Source organism: Vicia villosa, linkage group LG5 (assembly GCF_029867415.1).
Source record: "Vicia villosa cultivar HV-30 ecotype Madison, WI linkage group LG5, Vvil1.0, whole genome shotgun sequence".
Classification (NCBI taxonomy): Eukaryota; Viridiplantae; Streptophyta; class Magnoliopsida; order Fabales; family Fabaceae; genus Vicia; species Vicia villosa.
Window position 1 is genome coordinate 32,792,476 of NC_081184.1, and position 24,237 is coordinate 32,816,712.

The following is a 24,237-nucleotide window of genomic DNA, read 5'->3' on the forward strand; positions in this document are numbered from 1 at the left end:
AGTTGGTCGATTTTAAGAGAGAAAATGTGAAGAAAAAGGCTTCAAAATGATTTTTGTTGCAAAGGAGCCCAATATCTTTTGATCCAATCTTATTCTACAAGTTACCAATGGGGTCCATATCCAATGCCACGAATTATTGATGATTATTTGATTTTATATGAATTTTTATTCATTAAAAAATCAATTTAATCAAATGTTTTGAAAGAAAATGCAATAGATTTGTTTTGGATTTATTTTGCAATCAATTTCAATCATTTAAATGACAAATATTTGAGCCAATTTCGTTGCAATACAGATTGGAAAGAGAGGGATTGAGATTTGGCCAAATTAGAAACTTTCACAACAAAATTTTCAATCAAATTTTTCTTAATGGCAATCAAAGATTCACAAAGATTTAATCCAGATTTGTTAAACCTAATTATTTCCCTTATAAAATCACAACATTCCCAGAGGCAAGGAGGAGAAAAAAATCTGCAGTCAAAAGTAACCATCGAGCTCTCAAAAACTCAACAAAATTTCAAATTCGGTTCTTGATTTAAGAGGGATTTCCAAGAGATTTAAGGATTCTAACAGGTTCTCAGAGCATCATTGGTTGATTCTCAATCATAAACGAAGTCTCAAACACCAAGAACGCGCGCTCAGAGGCCACGGTTTGTGCAAATTTTCTTGCTTTCGATTACGATTTTGCATGCATCATGGAGGTGTTTTGAACCTATATTTGTGATTTGTATAACGTTGTGAATGTTTCTGGAGATTTAATTGCATTTTTACGCTTTTTTTATCATTACACCATTATTAGGGTTTCGTAGCTCCGTTTAGGGTTTTCAGGTATAGACCGAATTGACTCAAATTAAGGCCATCAATGGACTGGGGAGGATGAAACGAATCCATTCGTGTTTTTAGAAACTATTTTTCGTGCGTGTATGCTATTTCGTATATATGCAGGTGTATAGCTACGAAGCTCAGTCCGTAGGTAAAAGTCCAGATAAAAAACGACGGCCTGTTGAAGAAGACGAAGTCGTGGCAAACGGGTATTGGCTAGTTTGAAACTAGCGCGCGCTTTTCCCATCAATTGAATTTGTTTCTATGTATTTGTTTGAATGCATCTATTTATCACAAACGCATCATTGGTTGGATGGCAAGGCGCTTAAGGGTAACCCAAAGGTCCACGGTTCGATCCCTGGCCTTTGTTATATTTTTTTCTCTTTCTTTCAACAAGTTGCAAATGCAGATCCTGTGCACCAGAGTTAGGGACATTATCATGGGTACTCGGAATCACCACCGTTGGGTGGCCACCATCAGGGATTTTCACGCACCAGATTGAAGGGTGTATACTATGTATTGCAGCCTCGCTACACTGGATAAGAGCTGAGTTTTCTAATGTTCTTATTATTTTTATTTATTCAACAATAATTATAGCTATTTTATCTTTTATATAAAACTTCTTTTTTCTTTCTAATTTTCTTTTTTTTTCTAAAAAAACATAATAAATAATAATAATATATTATTTGTTTTAATTGTTTTTTTAATTAATTTAAATTGGTTAGAATTATTTATTTGATTATTAATTTTTTATTCATTGATTAAAAATACGCACTAGGGTTAGAATATTTAATTGAAACCCTATTTTTCATCGATTTAATTAATTAGGTTGAAAACCAATAATTAATTAAATTGATTATTTATTCTGATATTTTATTCGTACCCAAATCAGGGATTACGGAGATCACACATACACTGAAAAAATATTTCTTTGTGCAATTTTTTTTCAGGGTTAGCGACAGGGTTTCTCCCGACTACGCGCCACGCCTTTTACCAAGCTAAGTCCCGACTTTTATTTTCCTTTATTTTCCTTTAAGTAATTATTTGCCTTATAAAATTATTATTAGGGTTAAAACCCTCGAAAGTCAATGAACTATTTTACACTCATGCATTTTACTTCTTTTGCCAATTTTTCAGGGTTAACCTCGAGGCTACCTTCGACTACAAACCATATCAGATTAAATCAAAAGCTAAGTTCAAGTTTATTTCTGTTTTGATTCTATTTTATTTTGCTTTCTTATCAAATTAGGGTTAACCCTAATTATCATTTGAATTGATAGTACACTCACCCATTCGTGTGTTTATTTTCCTTTTCCAATTTTTCAGGGTTTGCCAACCGTCAAAGCTCAATAGTCGGTAACCCTAAATTTAAACTTGTTTATTTATTCTGCCTTAATTATTACTTGAGTCAGATCCGCTGGTTTCTTTTTCCCTTCCCCATATTATTTGTAACTGTTCTGAGGATATATTGCGTGGTTAGTAATCTTAGGGAGTGTAAGCCTTGAACTGAATTAGCATCACTAATTATAAGATAATTGTTGAATTAATCACGTGAATGTTGCACCCACGCACCCTTTTTTGGTAACCTCTCCTGTTGCCTGTGGCCTTGTTGCCTTGTGTTTTTTTTGCAGAATAGCCATGTCCCTCGAATACGAGGATGCCTTAGTCATGTTGCCTCAAATAATGCAAAGATCATAAGTCCCTAATGATGCTGCCTTTGATACACTATACATGATCTCGTCCCTCGAAAGTTGCCTACGAAAGGCTGAGGTATCCTCTGGCTGCCTAAACGAAAGTCTAATCTGATCCTTCCCTTAGCCTACCTGCCTCTCTATGGCATGGGACAGTCTTATGGCGAACGAACTCTCGATGACCCTTTAATCTCCAAATCAAAGGACTTCCTTGCCCTCCTATGGCAGGGATAGCCCTGAAAGGCTAAAAGAATTCTTCTACAAAAATATTAAGGTAATTGCCCCTAAATGCCTTGCTCTGGCTAAAAACCTTTTTCTACCCTTTTCTCAAATACTTTCAAAAAGCTACGCTTATTTACAAGCTAAAGTCTTATTTCATTTCTAAACTATTTCTTCAAAAGAGCAAAGCAATTAAGAGCCCATGGAAAACCATGGATGCAAAGGGTGCCTTACACCTTCCCTTTGCATAATTACCCCCCGAACTCAAAATTTCTTTAAAAGGTTTTTTTCTGTTCTTTTAGCCTTTCTAATATTTGGATAAAATAAAAGTCGGTGGCGACTCATGCTTAACCGCGACATTTCGATAAAGTCAGTTCACCGTATTACAGCACTACCAGTGGTTGGGGGCACATTGAGATTCCTACCAACAACAAGAACAGAACAGGAGTTGGATTCTTTCCAACATCATCAAAGGCTATTTCAGGAATTGAGGTAGTTCTTCCAATTCAAGAAACTTTCCACAGTGGAGGTTTTCTTCAACCTGTTCAACAAACAGTCAATACCATCAGTACGGAAAACACCGATGAAGAGGAATGGCTATCCTATCTTCACAGAACAGGATACGTCTCCCTACCAGAGTCTGATTCACCTTGCTGTTATCCGACTAAAGGATCTGAAAGTAAGACTCAATCAAGCAGTGATGAAGTTACTAACAGCTTCACCACCAGAAGTCATGTTTCATCAGAAGAATTTCCTCTTATCCCCGAAGAAACCTGGGATTCATTAGGAGAACCAAGCGGAAAATTCGACTACATGGTGAAATACTCCGCTCCTGAAAGTTCAAAAATCTCTCTTGAAGACATTGTTCCAACTGGATGGAACATTGATTATGAGTACCTCACTCAGCCAGAAGAGATATATAACCCTTGCTATTCATCATCAGCATCTGGTGAAGTCATCATTGAGGATTATATCCCCAAGTCACCTTCCGAGACTACAGATTTAGAGTTTACATACCTAGTCAATGCCATCTTGGGAGAAGAGCAAGACTAAAATACAAAAGAGGATGATCTCGAAAGTGTCTCCGACAACGAGTCTCTCCATTCAGAAGATTGGAAGTTTCCTCTAAAGAAAGTCCGACATACTCCACTTGGAAATGGGTATGCTCACACCGCTCACTCTGCTGAAGTAGAAGAAGATCATCTGAGTGTTGCAAAGACAGTGGTTGGTAAATCAAGACCTACCACGGGCCAACTTAAGCCTAAGGTGCCAGATTACCTAGTGCACAATGGGATTCGCCACTATTGGACAGCTGTTGAAGTTTCGACTGTTGTTCGCACTCCTAAGTAGGAACTTTCACCGTTATTTTGTCCTCTCACCATAGCCCAGGGTGAAGAGATGTTTCATAGGGCTTTGCATTTTACTTTTTCTTAGGAAAATGTCCCTCTTTGCTTCGCCCAAAGCAATAGAGTTTTGTTTTATAGGGTCTTTGATTCAAGAAATGACTGTCGATAAATAAAAATGTCATTTTGTTCCTTCGTTTGTTTTTCCTTTTCTTTTTTCGGAAATTGGTAATCCTAAAAAACACACTTAAAAACATCAAAACATTCCATTAACTGCATACACCGAGTCTTCCCTCGTTGTCTAAATAAAACTCATCACACTTATGCAGATTAATCATAAAACACCCCATTGAAACGTACGATCGTATGACTTCTCCAAGCTTTGGGTTTCCTGTATTCGAGGCAGAGGAAGAAGAAGACGAAGAAATATCAAAGGAAATTTCACGGTTACTTCAACAAAGGGAAGAGGCCATTCAGCCATGCAATGAGCCTCTAGAGATCATTAACCTTGGTTCCGATGGAAACAAAAAATAGGTTAAGATTGGAGCTTCGCTCAGTTCAGAGATCAGAGAGAGTTTGATACAACTTCTCAGAGAATTCTCAGATGTCTTCGCTTGGTCCTATCAGGATATGCCAGGGTTGGATACCAGTATAGTGGAGCATCACTTGCCATTGAAACCAGAATGCCCTCCGGTCAAGCAAAAATTGAGAAGAACTCATTCGGAGATGGCCATGAAAATCAAAGAGGAAGTTCAAAAGCAAATCAACGCTGGTTTCCTCGTCACTTCAGAATACCCTCAGTGGTTAGCTAACATTGTTCTCGTTCCTAAGAAAGACGGAAAAGTCCGCATGTGCATCGACTACAGAGATTTGAACAAAGCTAGCCCTAAGAATGATTTTCCTTTACCACATATTGACATGTTGGTTGACAGTACAGCAAAATCCAAAGTTTTCTCATTCATGGACGGATTTTCAGGATACAACCAAATCAAGATGGCACCTGAAGACATGGAGAAAACAGCTTTCATCATCCCCTGGGGCACGTTCTGCTACCGTGTTATGCCTTTTGGACTAAAGAACGCAGGGGCAACTTATCAAAGAGCCATGACTATACTTTTCCACGACATGATGCATAAGGAAGTGGAAGTCTATGTGGATGACATGATTGCCAGATCAGAAAATGGGGAAGATCACATACAGAATTTGACAAAGTTATTTCAACGCTTACGGAAGTTTCAGCTTCGCCTGAATCCCAATAAGTGTACCTTTGGTGTCTACTCAAGAAAACTCCTTGGTTTCATCATCGGCAAACGAGGAATTGAAGTGGATCCAGACAAAGTCAAGGCAATTCAAGAAATGCCTTCGCCCAGAACCGAGAAACAAGTTAGAGGATTTCTTGGACGTCTGAATTACATCTCGAGATTCATATATCTCATGACTGCAACTTGTGCTCCAATTTTCAAACTTCTACAGAAAAATCAGAGTTGCGTCTGGACAGACGATTGTCAGAAAGCGTTCGACAGCATTAAGGAATATCTGCTCGAACCACCCATTTTGTCTCCTCCAGTGGAAGGAAGACCTTTGATAATGTACTTAACCGTCTTAGAAGATTCCATGGGTTGTGTCCTTGGACAGCAAGACGAGACAAAAAGAAAAGAGCATGCCATCTACTACCTAAGCAAGAAATTCACTGATTGTGAATCCCGCTACTCTATGCTCGAGAAGACCTGTTGTGCTTTGGCCTGGGCTGCCAAGCGTCTCCGCCAGTACATGATCCGACATACCACTTGGTTGATCTCCCATATGGATCCAATCAAGTACATCTTTGAGAAGCCTGCCTTAACTGGGAGAATTGCCCGTTGGCAGATGTTGTTATCAGAATATGACATTGAGTATCACGCACAGAAAGCTGTGAAAGGAAGCATCCTAGCTAAGCACTTGGTTCACCATCCACTCAATGGTCATGAATCAACCAGTTTTGACTTTCCGAACGAGGACATCATGTACCTCAAGATGAAAGATTACGACGAGCCACTACCAGACGAAGGACCTGAGATAGGATCCCAATGGGGCTTGATCTTTGATGGAGCTGTCAATACTTATGGACGAGGAATTGGGGCAATCATTGTTACCCCTCGAGGTACCCATATTCCATTTACCGCCAGATTAACTTTCAAATGCACAAACAATGAGGCCGAATATGAAGCTTGCATCATGGGTCTCGAAGAAGCCGTGGATCTAAGAATCAAACACTTGGATGTATACGGAGATTCTACTTTGGTCATCAATCAAATTAAAGGAGAATGGGAAACACGCCAACCAGGGCTAATCCCTTACAAAGACTACACGAGAAGATTATTACCATTCTTCGACAGGGTAGATTTCCATCACATTCCTCGTGAAGAAAATAACTTGGCTGATGCATTAGCCACACTCTCTTCCATGATTAGGATAAATCATTGGAATGACATTCCTCGGATCGATGTCATGCGCCTGGATAGGCCCGCTCATGTTTTCACAGTAGAACCAATCATCGACGACAAACCGTGGTATCACGACATCAAAAACTTTCTTCAAAGGCAAGAGTACCCTCTTGGGGCATCAAAGAAAGATATAAAGACTTTGATAAAATTAGCTGGCAGATTCTTCCTGAATGAAGATGTTCTGTACAAGAGAAATTTCGACATGGTTCTGCTCAGATGCGTTGACAAGAAAAAAGCAGAAACACTCATGAGAGAAATACATGAAGGTTCCTTTGGTACTCACACCAATGGACACACCATGAGAAGGAAAATACTGAGAGCAGGATATTATTGGCTGACAATGGAGTCAGATTGCTACCAGTATGCAAAGAGGTGTCACAAGGGCCAAATCTACGCCGATAGAATTCACGTGCCACCATCTCTTCTCAACATACTTTCTTCCCCTTGGCCTTTCTCCATGTGGGGAATCGACATGATTGGAATGATCGAGCCAAAAGCGTCAAACGGACATCGCTTCATATTGGTAGCCATAGACTATTTCACCAAATGGGTCGAAGCAGCTTCGTATGCAAACGTCACAAGACAAGTTGTCGTCAAGTTTATCAAGAATCACATCATCTGTCGCTACGACATTCCTAGCAGGATAATCACTGGCAATGGTTAAAATTTGAATAACAAAATGATGAAGGAGCTTTGTGAAGAATTCAAGATTGAACATCACAACTCATCTCCTTACAGACCAAAGATGAATGGGGCTGTAGAAGCAGCTAACAAAAACATCAAGAAAATTATTCAGAAAATGGTCATCACTCACAAAGATTGGCATGAAATGCTCCCGTTTGCTCTTCATGGTTACCGTACATCCGTACGTACTTCGACTGGAGCAACTCCTTTCTCCCTTGTATATGGCATGGAGGCAGTCCTACCCATAGAGGTTGAGATCCCATCAATAAGAGTCTTGATGGAGGCAAAATTAATAGAAGCCGAGTGGTGTCAAAGCAGATTCGATGAGTTGAACTTAATCGAAGAAAAGCGCATGACAGCTTTATGCCACAGACAGCTATATCAACAAAGAATGAAGAAAGCTTTCGACAAAAAGGTTCGACCTCGCACATCAAAGAAGGCGACCTTGTACTAAAAAAGATTCAATCATTTCTCACAGATTCTAGGGGAAAATAGACTCCCAATTATGACGGCCCATACGTGGTCAAGAGAGCTTTCTCAGGAGGAGCCTTAATACTCACGACTATGGATGGAGAAGAATTCACCCGTCCTGTGAACGTCGACGCAGTCAAGAAATACTTCGCCTAAATAAACAAAAGAACAGCTCGCTAAGTTGAAAACTCGCAAAGAGCGACTTAGGCAAAAAAGAGCGTCTCGGTGAATCGAAAACCCGAAAGGGCGATTCAGGAAAAAGTTAGAGACATAAAAAATATATATATAATCAATCACGGTAGACTTAAAACCCGAAAGGGGTAGTTTACGCAAAAGTTAGGGATATATGGCAAGTAACTGTGTTCAGTACAAACTTGATCATTCGAAGTCCATAGCGGAGTATTCATCATCAGTAGGTCATCTTCTACGAAGCACGAATACAGCGCAACTCAGAGTGGAAGGGAAAGACAACGGTCGTCACATTTCAACGTAGTCCTTTTCCCAAAAATTACCAGTTTCCAACTTTGTAAATACTCCATGGAATCAAGCATTTGGCTGATTACCATTCCATAAATAATAATTTGAGCCTTGTGCCTTTTCTTTGAAATCGAGTCTTATTCAGTCTCTTAAAATGCATTTTTTAGGTCTGATAGTCATTTTCTTGAAACAGACGTTTTCAAAAAAAATAAAATGAATTTACTTGCAAAATAAAGGTGAAATTTCTTTCTAAGGTCTACAAACAATAGGAAGAATGCAAACAGTTGCTCCGAAAACGGTTGAGACTCCGGGAACAAAATTCCCCCATGAGGTCGCTTTGCGAACATCTCCCGATGACGGATCTTCAATTTAAAATCATTTCACTCACTTCAAATAGCGGACGACTGATAACCTGATATCCCCAATGGAGTGCAAATCTGCAAGAAGAAGACACCTTCTGATCAACAAAATTCAAGTCGTATCACAGGATTTCACATTCGTGACAATTCTATTCGCATTCACTTTATAATCATCATAACACTCATGCATGCTTCACGCATCATATCATATGTCTGCATAAACAATATTGTCTAGTTAGGCATTGATCATGCTATTACCCAAGTCACGTGGACTTCAACTCGAGTTTCCCCTGCAAATCATGAAAGGAGAGCCTTTTCCTTAAAGACAACTCATACGCCAGGATCTCCCCAAACAGGTTAACAAATAGTAGTCTTCCTCAGGAAGATAGTTTGTTTACTTTTGGTAATCTCCAGCAAACCGACAGATGGCAATCTTCCTCCAGAAGATAGTTTGTTCACTTTTGGGATTTCCAACTATGATTCTCCAGCAGTCGACAAATGGTATTCTTCCTCCGGAAGATAGTTTGTCTACTTTTGGGTCTCCTCAGCAAGTCGACACTCGGCAATCTTCTACAAGGATACAGTTTATCCAATTTCGAATGTCCCTACGGAGTCGGCAAATGGAAATCTTCCTCCAGAAGATAGTTTGTTCACCTCCAAGGAATTCTTCAGGAAGAGTCAATAGATACCACTTTTCCTCAAAAGACGGGTTGTATGTGGTTTAATCCCCTAAAAAGTCAGCAAATGGCAGTCTCTTTCAGCAGAAGACAGTTTGCTCACTTTCTCCCAAGCGGAGATAACGGATGGCAGTCTTCTTCACGAAGATAGTTCGTTTAAGGATTCCTTATTTAAAGTTAGCGAATGGCAGTCTCTTTCAGCAGAAGACAGTTTGCTCACTTTCTCCCAAGCGGAGATAACGGATGGCAGTCTTCTTCACGAAGACAGTTTGTTTAAGGATCCTTATCAAAAGTCAGCAAATGGCAGTCTCTTTCAGCAGAAGACAGTTTGCTCACTTTCCCCCAAGCGGAGATAACGGATGGCAGTCTTCTTCACGAAGACAGTTCGTTTAAGGATTCCTTATTTAAAGTCAGCAAATGGCAGTCTCTTTCAGCAGAAGACAGTTTGCTCACTTTCTCCCAAGCGGAGATAACAGATGGCAGTCTTCTTCACGAAGACAGTTCATTTAAGGATTCCTTATTTAAAGTCAGCAAATGGCAGTCTCTTTCAGCAGAAGACACTTTGCTCACTTTCTCCCAAGCGGAGATAACGGATGGCAGTCTTCTTCACGAAGACAGTTCGTTCAAGGATCCTTATCCAAAGTCAGCAAATGGCAGTCTCTTTCAGCAGAAGACAGTTTGCTCACTTTCTCCCAAGCGGAGATAACGGATGGCAGTCTTCTTCACGAAGACAGTTTGTTTAAGGATTCCTTATTTAAAGTCAGCAAATGGAAGTCTCTTTCAGCAAAAGACAGTTTGCTCACTTTCTCCCAAGCGGAGATAACGGATGGCAGTCTTCTTCACGAAGACAGTTCGTTTCAGAATCCTTATCAAAAGTCAGCAAATGGCAGTCTCTTTCAGCAGAAGACAGTTTGCTCACTTTCTCCCAAGCGGAGATAACGGATGGTAGTCTTCTTCACGAAGACAGTTCGTTTAAGGATTCCTTATTTAAAGTTAGCAAGTGGCAGTCTCTTTCAGCAGAAGACAGTTTTCTCACTTTTTTTCCTAAGCCGGGTCAACGAATGGTAGTCTCTTTCACAGAATACAGTTCGTTCCGCTTAAGGATTCCTCGGCGGGGTTGACAAATGGCAGTCTCTTTTAGCAGAAGACAGTTTGTTCCCCTAGAGATTGGCAAATGGCAGTCCTTCCCAAGGAAGACAGTTTGTCTGTTTAATACCCAAGGAATCAACAAATGACAGTTTCTTTGCAAGAAACAGTTTGTCTGCTTCTGAGATGTTTCATCCCCATCAGGGTCGACAAATGGCAGTTTTCCTCCTAGGAAAACAATTTGTTAATTTCCCAGCGGAGTCAATGAATGGCAGTCTTCTTCAAAAAGATAGTTCAGATTCCTCAGTAGAATTGATAAATGGCAGTTTTCCTACTAGAAAGCAGTTTGTTAATTCCCCAGTATAAGTCGATGAATGGCAGTTTTCGTCCCGAAAACAGTTCGTCCACTTTCAAGCAAAGTCATTAGCTCCTCAAAAGGATGCACGATCATATGGCATTCCTTCAAAGACGTCACATTGAAGAAAAGTATGATAAAGTTTCTTGCCATCCATCAATGGCATCTCTCCAACGGATGCTGGTGAGAAGCTTGATGAGGAAACAAACCCTTGGAGATTTTTCTCTTTATCTGAGATATCGTCCAAAATCACAACTGAGACCAATTTCGCGATCGGACATCCGAAACAAGGGGAGTGGTTTACCTTTTTCTAAGTATTAACAGTTAGTTAAAGAAGATGGATCACGCATTCTACGTTGCCATCCATTCACCAGAATTTACATAAGCAAATTTCTACAGGAATTTGTCTCCCTATCCCCCGCAGAGTGAGACAACGGGATCAAGTCATGCACAAGGATTTTATTATCGATGCAACATCTCAAGGACGCCCAAAATTCGGGCATTCTTTGGTATTTAAGTTTCTTTAACTCAAGAGAGATCAAGATGTCAATATTTCTCCCTCCAAATGAAAGAAACTTAAATAGGGGCATCTGTCATACCCTAATTTTTACCCCCCCTTGAGATGTCACACCTCCAAATACCTCATCAAACTCAAGACAGGTACTCAGAGTAGTCACTTGTTTGTCTGATACCCAATCGAGGGTGCTCAAGGACAAAGGAGTTCAGGCAAAGGATCAATCAATATGAGAATAAACTCTAATACAATAATAGGATTCAAATGATTCATTTATTCACCTATGTTGATTAGACAACAGTCATCAGGGCTCAGGTTTGCTCAGCTAGGGTTTTGAACCCATCATGGACTAAAATCAGGGACCACATTTGGGAAACCCTAAAAATCCCCAGGGCATCACTCAAAGGATTCAATCGTCTTCAAATGATCCATATGACAATATCCATAGGGCATTACACTTCAATTCAAGATCTACAGTCATCAATTTCATCTGGTCGACAATTAGGGTTTCCGACCTAATTCACTAGCATAGTTGACTTTTAATCAGGACATGGATCCAAAACTCAAAGCATGACTCAAGAACTTCTATTACCTCAATATAATCCATTCATATCACTCATTTGAGGAGGAGAACTTGATTCGTTACCAAAGTCCAAGATTTCACTTCATCTGGAAAAAGTCAACTATACAAGATCACCTTTGACTTTTAAGATTATTGGTCAAACCATGACTTTTAAGGATCAATATCATCAACATATGATTATTGAAGTCATTTTACCAAAGAAAATCAATCAAGAATCAAAAAGTCAAAGATTGACTTTTTATACTTAGAAATTTTTCTAAGTGTTTAAAGGTCTTTTTTGCAAAACTTTGGAAGGGAATATCTCAAAATTTCAAGTACAAACTGAAAAAAACTTCCAACATCAAAGTTGTAGATTTTGATCCAATGAAAAAATTTGTCACATATGATTTTTTGGCTAGAAATCAACCATTGAAGAGATATGGAGCTTCAAAGTTGCTGCCTTCATAAAACTAGCAAAGAAACCCTAGTTTTCTTCAAACTTCAAGCCCATTTTTCACAATTTTCCCAAGAGATTTTGAAGAAACTCCAAACTAATGAATTGAAGTACATGTTAATGACTTTCCAAATTGTGCTCAGCCTTCTCCAAATTCATTTTGAGCTAAGAGATATGCTTGTTCAAAGTAGGGCTCATGAAGTGAAATTATAGGTCATGTACCATTTTGAAACTTTGCAATTTTGTGCAAATGGCTTCACTAATGGATGCTACACGACCCATAATACATCAGTAAACATACCATGCATTCACTTTCACCATGGCATAAGGATTAGAGAATATTCCCAAAACAAGAACATGTGATTATGTAATGATTACATTTGGGAAATTTATGGCAAATGGTGATTCACCAATTGGAATCTTTCTTGAGCCAATTAGAGAGCTCAACACCTCAAGTCTATCCCCTAAGATCATAAAATATCAATGGATGGGGAGCTAGCTCGAAAACACCATCATTGCATTTTGAAGATTCCTTGAATTCCTTCATGGCCAAGAAATCAAAACTACTTCACTAAGCAAGCTCACTCTCTCAAACTACTCTGAGCTTTTTGCCTATAAATATAAGTGCTATCCTCCATATAATTCATACCAAAGCAACTCTAATTCTTGCTTTCTCTTTCTCTCCCCCATGCTTATGGTTTTCAAAAGTTCTTTGGAAAGAAGAATCGAATTCTTCAAACCAGAGCTCTTCTTTTGAAAGTAAGCACTCTAACATCTCAAGGAGGTTCATTAGAAGTGATCCAAGCACCTGGATCACTTTTGTAAGTGCAAGAACACCATCTTCACTTTCACTTTGGAGCAGAGTCAGTTGGAGGTCTGTAGATCAATTCAGGAGGTGTCAAGCAAGTCTAAGCATTCAGACACATTCCTTATGGTGTAGTGAAGCTATCCAGATGGTCGCAGCTCATCTGTAAGTTCAGAATCACCATCTTCCATTTCTACTTGAAGCTCAAGCAAGAGGGGTCGGGTAGATCATTTCAGAGGTTTTCAAAGCAATCCAAGTGCCCAGATAGCATCAACAAGGTCCAAGGAAGCTTTTGTGATCATTCATTCAAAGTCAGGAGCTTCCTATCATTCACACGACCTTCAGTTTCAGAGGTAAGTTTTTGAACTCCACCTCTTTAATTTAAGCACTCTTTGTGATAAAACTCGATACCATTTCATTCAGCATCATCAGAGGATGAAAAATCCTCTTTCATCATTTGTTTATCTTTCAGTATAGTCATTTAATTTGATTTTTAAGTTCTAGGGTTCTTCATGTTTTTCAGTTAATTCATTAGATGTAGTTAATATAAATCTGTGTTAGCTATATATTTAGAATCGTGAGTGAATTTAGAACAAGTTTCATGTTTACACCTTGGCCATTGGTTGAGAATTGAGAGATCTGGAAATTCAAAAATCCAAGAGCTAGAAGTTGAAGACGAAGATGGCAGTTGGCGCGCCATTTTCAAACATTCTTGGTTAAGTTTAAAATATATTTAGTGCAAGGTATTCATGTAACGAATACATTGTTATAGCCCAGTGGTAAAGAGAGTTTGTGTGTTGCGCGTGCCCAAGGTCTGGGGTTCGAATCCCCCTCGCCCCAGACCTTTTGATTTTATTTTCTTTTTTGCTCTATGCACTTAAACAACATATGTATTGCATTGGAGTCACCACTATGACACCAAGCGCGCGTTGGCTGGTTGGTGTGTGTTTTGAGTACTGGCTTCAAGGGCGTGGGTTCAAACCATGGTGAGGCCAAAACCAATTTTTTACTACTTTTCTTCTTCATTTTCTTTACAACTTCACACAACAAATTAACCAATCAAATTAAATCATTTCTTTTTGATTTTTCACACACTTGTCACTTAACATATCTATTTTATGAATAATAAAAAAAATCACAAAAATATTATTTATTTGATATATTTTTATTAGGTTTAAAATAACATATTTTTAAGTATTTTAAAATGCTTTAAATATAGTTTTCTCTTGATTTTCAAAACCTAATCTCTTGTAAATACTTTTGTGATAAAACCCTAATCATGTAGATCTTAATTAGGTATAGACTTTGTCTTTACTCTAATTAAGTTGACTTTTGTCAATTTTCAAAACTGTTTTTTCAAACTTTAATTAAACAGACGACCAAGGTTTTCAGACAACAAAACCTTGTATCATTGCAAATCATTTTCAACTGTTTCTTATAAACAGTAAATCAATCCATGGGCCTCTAATAGAGTGTAAGTCCCAGCACCTTTTAATTTTCATAGTTTGTTTTTTTCAAAACTGTATTTACAAAATCTTCTTTATGTTTTCAAAACATTCTTCTGGTATTTGAAGGGCATTATTCCCGGTGAAACTCTTCAGATACCTATGTGACCTATGTCCATCTTCACTTCTTCTGTTTTCAAAAACCTTTAACTGTTTATCATAAATATTCAATTGTTATCAATAAAACATCAATTGCTAGCGAGGCTTTGTACATACATCTTCAAAGGCCTCCACTCCATCCAGGTTAGGCTTTACAAGCTTTCGATTTACAGTTTTCATTTAAATTACTGTCAAGTATAAACTGTTTATATATTGTTTAGAACTACGTCTGAGTGTAAACCTTAGGACAGTTAAACTATATATATATATATATATATATATATATATATATATATATATATATATATATTATACGATTATGGCCTAGGATTGAGAATGTCTTCCCGGTGAAGGCTATTTCCTAATTAGAGATCTTTAGTTCAAACCCTCAAGATGAATTATTCTCGGTGAAACATCTTGAAAAAAAACCTTAGAACCCAAAATAGGATACATCCACCCAAGAGGAATTATTCCCGGTGAAACCTCTTACCCATTTGCTTAGAGCCAAAATAAGTTCAAAACCACATAGCTTTCTCTTGTGCTATAACAAGGACCCTCGATTAGCCTCCTCTTGGGCTTTGTTCAAGGACCCACAGGCTTCTTAAAAGCATTCCCAGCTTCCTCTTGAGCTTGTATACAAGGACCCGTCAGGTTTCTTATAAACATAGGAACAGGTCTTTAGTCACCTTTTAGCCTATCCTGGTGAGTTTCTTCCACTCTTCAAACCAAACTTTAAACAAGCTAAGAATGTATCAATCTCACATTGAGTACACCTTTTGGAATGAGAGACATGGACGGTCTCTGTCACCCTTATCTTCATTAATTATCCTTAGCAGAGTCTACGATCCATAATTGTCTATCTTTAGTCAGTGTCAGCCTTAATCTTGGGCTTTAAACAAGAAGTCTCAATTAGTTAATCCTTCTGCCATCAGTCAAAAACCCCTGGAAAGGGTTAGCCTCCATTCATTCTTTCATTTTTAACAAAATTCCCTAGAAAGGGTTAGCTTCCAAAAATTAAACTTTCAAAAGATAAAACACTCCAGTAGAGTAAAACCCCTGGAAAGGGTTAGCCTCCAAAATCAGTCCTCTAAAGTCATAATTTCCTGGAAAGGGTTAGCTTCCAAAAATTCAACTTTTAAAAGATAAATCTCACTTAAAGTCAGTCTCAGTCAATAAAAACCAATTCCCCGGTAGAGTCTACTTTAGGTCAACCATTCAAACAAATTCCCCAGTAAGAGTCAATCTTCCAACCTGGGTCTTTCATTCAACAAAAGCACAATCCTCAGTAGAGTCAACCCTTAGGATAACCCTCAACAAAAATCCCCTCTGAGTCAAAGGATCCCACAATGACAGATCTCTCTTCATTAAAAAATCAGCCTCAACCTTGGGCTTTATACAAGGCGTATACTCCTCTTAGAGTCAAAACCCTACTTATAGGTACTCCCCTAGAGAGTCAGCCACAACCTTGGGCTTCGTACAAGGCAGATAATAGAGTCTCCCCAGTGAGTCCTTCACCATCAAGTAGTCACAACCTTGGGCTTTGTACAAGGCAGATAAACCACATTTCCTGTGTCAAAGATTCCTAACCTCTAGGATCTTTTCCCCATAGAGTCATCCATACTCAGTTTCCTCCATAGTCAGCCACAACCTTGGGCTTCATACAAGGCACAAAATAATGACTTCCCCATCTAAGAGTCAGCCACAACCTTGGGCTTCATACAAGGCACAAAAAAGAGTCTCCCTAGGTAGAGTCAGCCACAATTCTGGGCCTTGTACAGAACACTAAAAACCTTTCAATCATAAAACAAATAAACACTCTCCAACTAGAGTCAGCCTCAATTATGGGCTTTGTACAGAATACAATACCTTTTAGCTTAAGTTAATTTCCAGTGGAGTCATCTTCTAGAGTCAATAAAAAAATTAAAAAGCCTCAAGCTTGGGCCTCATACAAGCCAGCTAAAAATCAAATCTTTCAAACAGTAGATAGACATAGATTATCTCTATAGAGAGACATTTCTCCTATCTCACCACATTCAAACAAACAAACATTTCAACTTCAATTTCAATTTCAATTTCAATTTCAAACATTCTCCCATTTAGGACTTTGAAAGGCATGCTCTGAGGAAAACAAACCCAGACTTGTACACTTTCCCTAATTTGGATGAGAATCCTTCTTTCATTCAAGAGACACGCGACTGGCATACTTGCAAACATACAAGTAAGGTCCCTCTCTTAATGAAATGAATTCAGCTTTTCTGTCACTCTTTTAAATGTTTGTGGTGGAATAGTAGAAATACCTCTCTGTAAAGATAATTTCATGTCTCTTTACTGTAAACAGAGATTAAATTCAAGCTTCAACCTCGAGCTTTAAGCAAGGCATCAAAAACAATTAATTTCCCTAATTAGTTCTCCGAACTACAAAAAGCTCTGACTTCCATTAGGGATATGTAGGCATGAGGTTCACAAGGAATCTTAGCGAGCTAATAAAATACCAAAAATAGTCTGTCTGCCTTTCTTTTAAATCAATTCAATTTTCCCTCCTAACACAAAGGAGAAACTTTCCCAATAATAAGCAACAAACACAAACACATAGACACAGAGAAGGTTCCCGTTGAGTACTACGGATATGTAGGGTGCTTAAACTCTTCCCTATGTATAACCGACCTCCCGGACTCCAGAATTTCTAGTCTAGGTGAATCCCCACACTTAGCAAACTCCTAGGGTTTATTTGAGATCTTTTTCCCCTTTCCTACTCGTAGGATAATTAAAAATTTCGTGTGATATCGTAGGAAGAACTGAAACAAAATCCATCCCGCCACGGGCGCATTCTCCTTCCAAATTTCGCGTGAAGGGTCTAGCGTGCCGTCCTCCCAAGTGAAACGGGGAGGTAAAAAAACGACACCACAGATGGCATGTTCATTGCTTGCACAATCAATCATGTGGTTGCTGACGGAAATTCCTTGTGGCATTTCATTAATTCATGGGCTGAGATTTCTCGTAGTTCTGGTCATCATCAAATATCCAAACTCCCAACATTGGAACGTTGGTTTCCAGATGGTACTCAACTTCCCATACGTTTTCCTTTTACGCTGGATTTACAAAAGAATCACTCTGATGGGACGAGTTCTTCAACATCTGATGAAGAACTCCATATATCAGAGAGGTTATTCCATTTCACAAAGGAAAAAATTTCCAACTAAAATCAAAAGTCAATGCAGAAATTGATAGTACCTTCTAAATATCTTCTCTACAAGCGCTTTTTAGTCACGTTTGGTGCTCCATTATTCGTTCCAAACAAATTAATCCACAAGAACAAGTCCATAGTATATTAATGATAGGGGTTAGACCAAGATTTGTTCCACCATTGCCGGAAGGTTATTTTGGAAATGCATTTAAAGGTGGCATGGTTGCGATGAAAGCTGAGGAGTTGGTGAAGGAAGATGGTGTTCGTAACACCTCCCTAGAGATAAACAAGTTAATTGCATCACACTCTAATGAGAAGATAAAGAATCACTTTGACTTTTGGTTGAAAAATCCAAATGTTTTTATACCTAAGAGCATGCCGAATAATTTATTAATCATGAGTAGTTCTCCACGATTTGATGTTTATGGTAATAATTTTAGATGGGAAAAGCCGGTTGCAGTTCGTAGTTTAAATTAAATAAATGGAATTATTAGTGTGTTTGGTGGAATAGAAGAAGATAGTATTGAACTACAAATTCGTCTCCCTTATAATATTTTGGAGGCATTGGGAAATGACATTGAGTTCACGAATGTTGTGTCCAACTAATGCAACTTCAAGATTTATAATTCATGAATAATTTATGATATTTAATTCTTAGTTTTTTCTTTCATAAAAAATATGTTTTTTGTTTTGATTAATTTCGCATTGACATGGTGCATGTGGTTACTTGTGTCGTGCACGAAGTTGTACTTGTATTATTCTAATGTGTGGTAATAATCGGTAAGGGGTCAGGTTAATGTGCATAAGGTATATCCTTATGCACGGTGCATAAGTCTCGTACGAGTAATATTTAAATTGTTCCGAGTAATATTTTAGTTAGAAACGAGTAATCATATCATAATTCATGAATAATATATGCATTATTTGTACACATCTATTAATTATGAATAATTATTAATTGTGAGTAATGAGTACACTATTCTGAGTAATATTTACATCATTCTGAATAATATCGAATTTTAACTATTTTGAGTAATATATTCATTGTTCTGAGTAATATTTATACTATTTTGAATAATCTGTATATTATTTTGAATAATAAATATAATACTTTGAGTAATATAAACAATATTTGAGTATTTATCTACCGTGCATAAGGATATACCTTATGCACATCAACACATCTCACTCGTAAGTACTCAATTCTATTGGAGAGAAATTTTAATAAAAAATTTAATATTTATTTAAATTTTAATTTATAATAAATATTGTTTAATTTTTTTTTAACTTAAATGCATTTGTGATCTCTATTTTAGTGTTTTTTTTTTTTTTATCTTTTAGTCTTATTTTAAAAAAATAGTCTTGATCCCGTATTTAATATTTTTAAGTTTTTAGTCTCCTTTCAAATTTAAAGAGATAACAATGACGTGACAAGAATAAAAGATATTTTAAAAAATAGTATTAATTAATTTATAGCGTAATGATAAGGATAAAAAAAAAAGGTGAATATTTTATAATTAAAAAGATACAAAGTATCTTTCCATGTGATATAACTCCATTTTAGAATATAATTACAGCAAAGTGTGTTTGAACGTTTTGCATGCACTTTTAAAAAACAAAGTCAACATTTAACAGAGTGTTTGTTTACTATTTTATTACTCCACTCAATTTAATTTTATAGAATTTTACTACTATTTTATGCAATTTTGTACTAACTTTAAAATTCAGCAATTATTATTGCTGTTAAATATATTTTTGGTTTCTATAAATATTTTAATTTTGGTTTTTAATCCCTATAAAAAATATATTGACTTTTAGTCTCTATAAAATTATTTTTGCACTCACTTTTGGTCCCTATACAGGGACTAAAACTCAGTGTAAAAGTAATTTTATAGGAACTAAAAGTCAATATTTTTGAAAGATACACATTACTCTCTTACTTGGATGACATAAATACATTTCACAAAAAAAACCAACAAGGTCCATATCATATATTAAATACTTGCCAATTGAGTTAAAGATGATCCTGAATCATAATAAATAAAACTTATTCTTATATAAAACTTTCAATATTTTTTTTTGCTTTCACATCGGTTCTGATCTACATAGTAGATCGGCTAAACCGACTTGTGCTACGGAGACACGTACACTGATCAAGCTTTGTTTCTATCAAAAATCGAACATGATATTCTCTGATTACCGTCCTTTGCATGGACTCGTTTGCAACTCGAGCCCAAACGCTTGGTTAAATTTTTAATATTTTCATCAAACAAAAAGTTATAAAATAATTTTTTTTAATTAAATCTTTAATCAACATTCATCCATTTTTGAATCGTCTCATTCAAAGAAAATCTAAAAAACTCAAATAAAAAAAAATCCTAGAAAATAGTTGTAAGTTCTAAAAGATGGAAATTCAAGAATGATTAATTCAATGAAGAATTTATGGATTTCATTTCTTGATAACAGTATGGAGTTTCAATAAAGAGACAGAAACTTAAGTTTACGTAAACAACTTTTTATATTCTAAACTTGAGTTTACGTAAACATCTTTTATATTCTATATAAACTTGACTTAAAATTTTATTGAATAAATATTTGTTTACTTGCATAAATTTTATTGAATAATGGTTCTATGAATTATTCAAAGTTTTCTATATATAGAATGTGTTCATCCAAGCACTAACATAGTCTAGTCCAGCCTGAAACAAATACATGGGTGATATCCGAGTCCTCTCTACGGATACAATCAAGGCAGCAAAATCCAGTGATACAAGAATCAATTTGACTCCATGGGATCTCCAACATCTACATGCTCCATCTAACAAAAAAGGCCTTCTTTATCACCATCCATTAGTAGCAAATCAAATCCAACATCTAAAACACTCTCTATCCTATGTCCTTGAATTTTTCCAACCTCTTGCAGGTCGTCTCAACATAACAGAACACAAAGACAATATTATCTCGTGTTCTGTTATTTGCAACAATGCAGGTGTACTCTTTAATCATGCCGCGGTGGAAAATATTTGTGTTGCTGACATCCTAGAGCCCATCTACGTTCCTTCAATTGTCAGTTTATTTTTTCCTTTTATCGGAGTTAGTAACCATGAAGGCACATCACAACCATTGTTGGCTATTCAAGTTACGGAGCTAGTTGATGGCATCTTTATTGGTTGCACAGTCAACCATGTGGTTGTTGATGGAAATTCCTTATGGCATTTCATTAATTCATGGGCTGAAATTTCACGTGGTTCTTGTCATCGTCGTATATCCAAACTTCCAATACTAGAACGTTGGTTTCCTAATGATATCCAACATCCCATACAATTTCCTTTTACTATAGAGCCACAAAAGAATCACTCTGATGGACGGAGTTCTTCACCATCTAATGATGAAGAACTCAATATATCAGAGAGATTATTTCATTTCAAAAAGGAGAAAATCTTGCAACTAAAATCAAAAGTCAATACACATATCGATAATACCATCAAAATATCCTCCTTACAAGCGCTTTTAACTCATGTTTGGTGCTCCTTCGTTCGTTCCAAACAATTTGATTCACAGGAAGAAATTCATAACATGTTTTTGATAGGGGTTAGACCAAGATTACTTCCACCATTGGAAGAAGGTTATTTTGGAAATGCAATTATAGGTTGCATGGTTACCATGAAAGCTGGAGAGTTGTTAAAAGAAGGTGGTGTTTGTAATGGTGCTTGGGAGATGAACAAGTTAATTGCTTCACACTCTAATGAGAAGATAAAGAATCACTACGAATCTTGGTTGAAAAGTCCAATTATTTTTAGGTTTAACAGTAGACCGAATAATAATTTCTTAATCATGAGCAGTTCTCCTCGGTTTGATGTTTATGGTAATGATTTTGGATGGGGAAAGCCAGTGGCAGTTCGGAGTTCAAATAAATCAAATGGAATTGTTAGTGTGTTTCCAGGAATAGAAGAAGGAAGTATTGATCTTCAAATCCGTCTTCCTTACAATATTTTAGAGGCAATGGAAAATGACCTCACTTCATGTGAAGGTTGTGTCCAATTGATGCAAAGTTATGATTTATAACTTTTATGAATATAAGTTTTAGATATTTTTAAGAAAAAGAAATAAAGGAAAGTGTGTTTCACATTTTGTTAATTTGGTGAGTTTGGTTACTATTATTCTGTGCACGAAGTTGTACTTGAATTATTCTAAAGCATGGTAAGTGCTCAATTATTGGTATAAGTTGGTATGTACTGAACTAGCATATGATGGTATGTGTTAAACTAAACCAAACATGTTGTGTTGATATGAAGTGAACTGAACTTGTAACGTCATAAAATCTCGTCTCTTAATTTAAAAGAGAACAACAAATATACATGAATAAACATAACCATTATGGTGTCACACATACTTTTCAATCAAACATTCTTTTCAAAATTTAAGAAATATCGCAGCGAAATTTAAACATTTAAGCAATAAAAACATCTCATGTTCTCAAAAGGAATTAACTTTGAAATAATTGAAAATAAAATTAAAAATAAATCGCTAAGATAGACATAACAAACCTCATTCCAATGTTACACTATCAGAGAATTATTCGCATAAACTAAATAAACACATAAATAAAGAAGTGAAGATAACCATCTCAACCATCCTCTAACACGCATGACAGAAAGGCTCCTTTGCCTAAGTATCTGAAAAAACGGCATAAAAGCCACACAATAACAAACAAGGGTGAGAATGTATTCAAATCATGCTAGTAGTGTATAATACAACAAGGATAGATACAAAACATAATTCAACCAATCATCAATAATTCACCATGTAATATCATGTATGTAATAGACACCTCGACTCTACTACGATGCATGTGGTACCAAGGTTTGGAAATTTCATAGTTATGTTACTAAATTCATCCACAGGTTCCATCTCTAAATCCCGAGCTCACAAATGGTTACACCTCTAAACCATGAGCTCCTCACTAATTCAATCTTTGAAATATGACTCATCACTGATTACAACTCTAGCTCAGGACTCGTCAACAGACCGAAGCCCCCACCTATCACCTCTCTACATGATGCATGAATGCTACACACGCAATACATGAAGGCTCACGACTACCTCTATCTCCTAAACTCAACATCAGTTTCATCTCTGAACCGAACTCAACATGATAAAATTATTATCAATATAAGGTCACACTAACGGTTCCATCTTTGAACCGAACACCTCAAACATGATCAATTATTAAAGGGTTAAATATTTTTTTGTCCCTATTAAATTACCAATTTTTTTTTGTCCTTATTAAAAAAATGACATGTTTTAGTCCCCACAAAATTATTATGCACGTAGTTTTAGTCCATATGTTAAACCGATGTGTATTTTTGAATGATTATTTTACAAACATGTTTAGAACGTTATAAAATATTCCTAAAAAAACTAAAAATTTAATTTCTAAGTCGAGATTTGCATTACTTTTATCATTATCTTTTGAAATTTAAAAAATTCATTTTTAATTCTTTTTATTTTAAAAAATTATATAATTTGATAAAGATATATTTTATAGTATTCTAAATACATATGGAAAAATTATTCCAAAATTTAAAAGTTTAAAGGTAATTAAACAATTTTCAAAATTTTAAAAAATAGTAGTGACTAAAACTGCATGCATAAATTTTTTGTAGGAACTAAAATATATCATTTTTTATAAGGATTAAATTTGAGATATTTATAGGGACCAAAAACATACTTAAACCATTATTAAATATCAATATAAAAATCAAGGTTACATAATTTCTAATCTTTAATCATCTCAACATCAACACCCCCTCATGGGGTAATCATTAATTCAATCAATCACAACAATACAAACAAAATGTTTTCATCGTCAATAACCCTCAATTAGCATTACACAAAAAGTAACAAGATATAATCATGTCCTCACATACACTATTAAACTCTTAGGAAATTACCATGAGGTAATGCTACGTGTTAGCTTTCAAACTCTTCGAACAGCGCCTCAATTGGAGTCACAAAACACAAGTTATGATGAAAACAATATCTGAACAAAATCAATGTGATCGATGACGGTTGGGCCGTCACCCAGTTGACTCATGTCAGCTCGTTCGATGCAATGATAGTTGGACCGTCATAAAGGTGACGTCCATCACCGCAGTAGAATGCAGAATTCTGTGTTTTTCACCATATGAGGACTTCTGGACCTTCGATTTCAATTCCGTTATATCTAGTATGCTCACAATTTGACATACAATCATCATTAGAAATTATAGCAACATAAAACACATATATTACAGTACCTAAGGTTTTACTAGTGGATATTTTCTAGGAATTTACTTACAAATTTACCTACTGAAATAGTTACTTTCGAAGATTTTTACTAGGAACGAATATCAACAAGAAAATTTGTAAGAAATCAGCAAGGAAAAAGGACTAGTCCATGATGGG

At 36.4% G+C, this 24,237-nt stretch overlaps 1 protein-coding gene and 1 pseudogene across 1 annotated transcript; both read left to right on the forward strand.

Moving 5' to 3' along the window:
- The window catches only part of LOC131604473 (uncharacterized acetyltransferase At3g50280-like), a 39,605-nt pseudogene extending 21,188 nt beyond the window's left edge, over window positions 1–18,417 (forward strand).
- Window positions 18,418–20,343: 1,926 nt separating this feature from the next.
- LOC131606477 (uncharacterized acetyltransferase At3g50280-like) lies at window positions 20,344–22,084 on the forward strand. Its single transcript, XM_058878698.1, has one exon. It carries the CDS (start codon window positions 20,503–20,505, stop codon window positions 21,853–21,855), a length of 1,353 nt encoding a protein of 450 aa, XP_058734681.1. The 5' UTR covers window positions 20,344–20,502; the 3' UTR covers window positions 21,856–22,084.
- Window positions 22,085–24,237: the final 2,153 nt, after the last annotated feature.

Bases quoted from the DNA above. Each gene is read 5' to 3' on its own strand.
- LOC131606477 (XM_058878698.1), top strand. From the start codon at position 20,503: ATGGGTGATATCCGAGTCCTCTCTACGGATACAATCAAGGCAGCAAAA.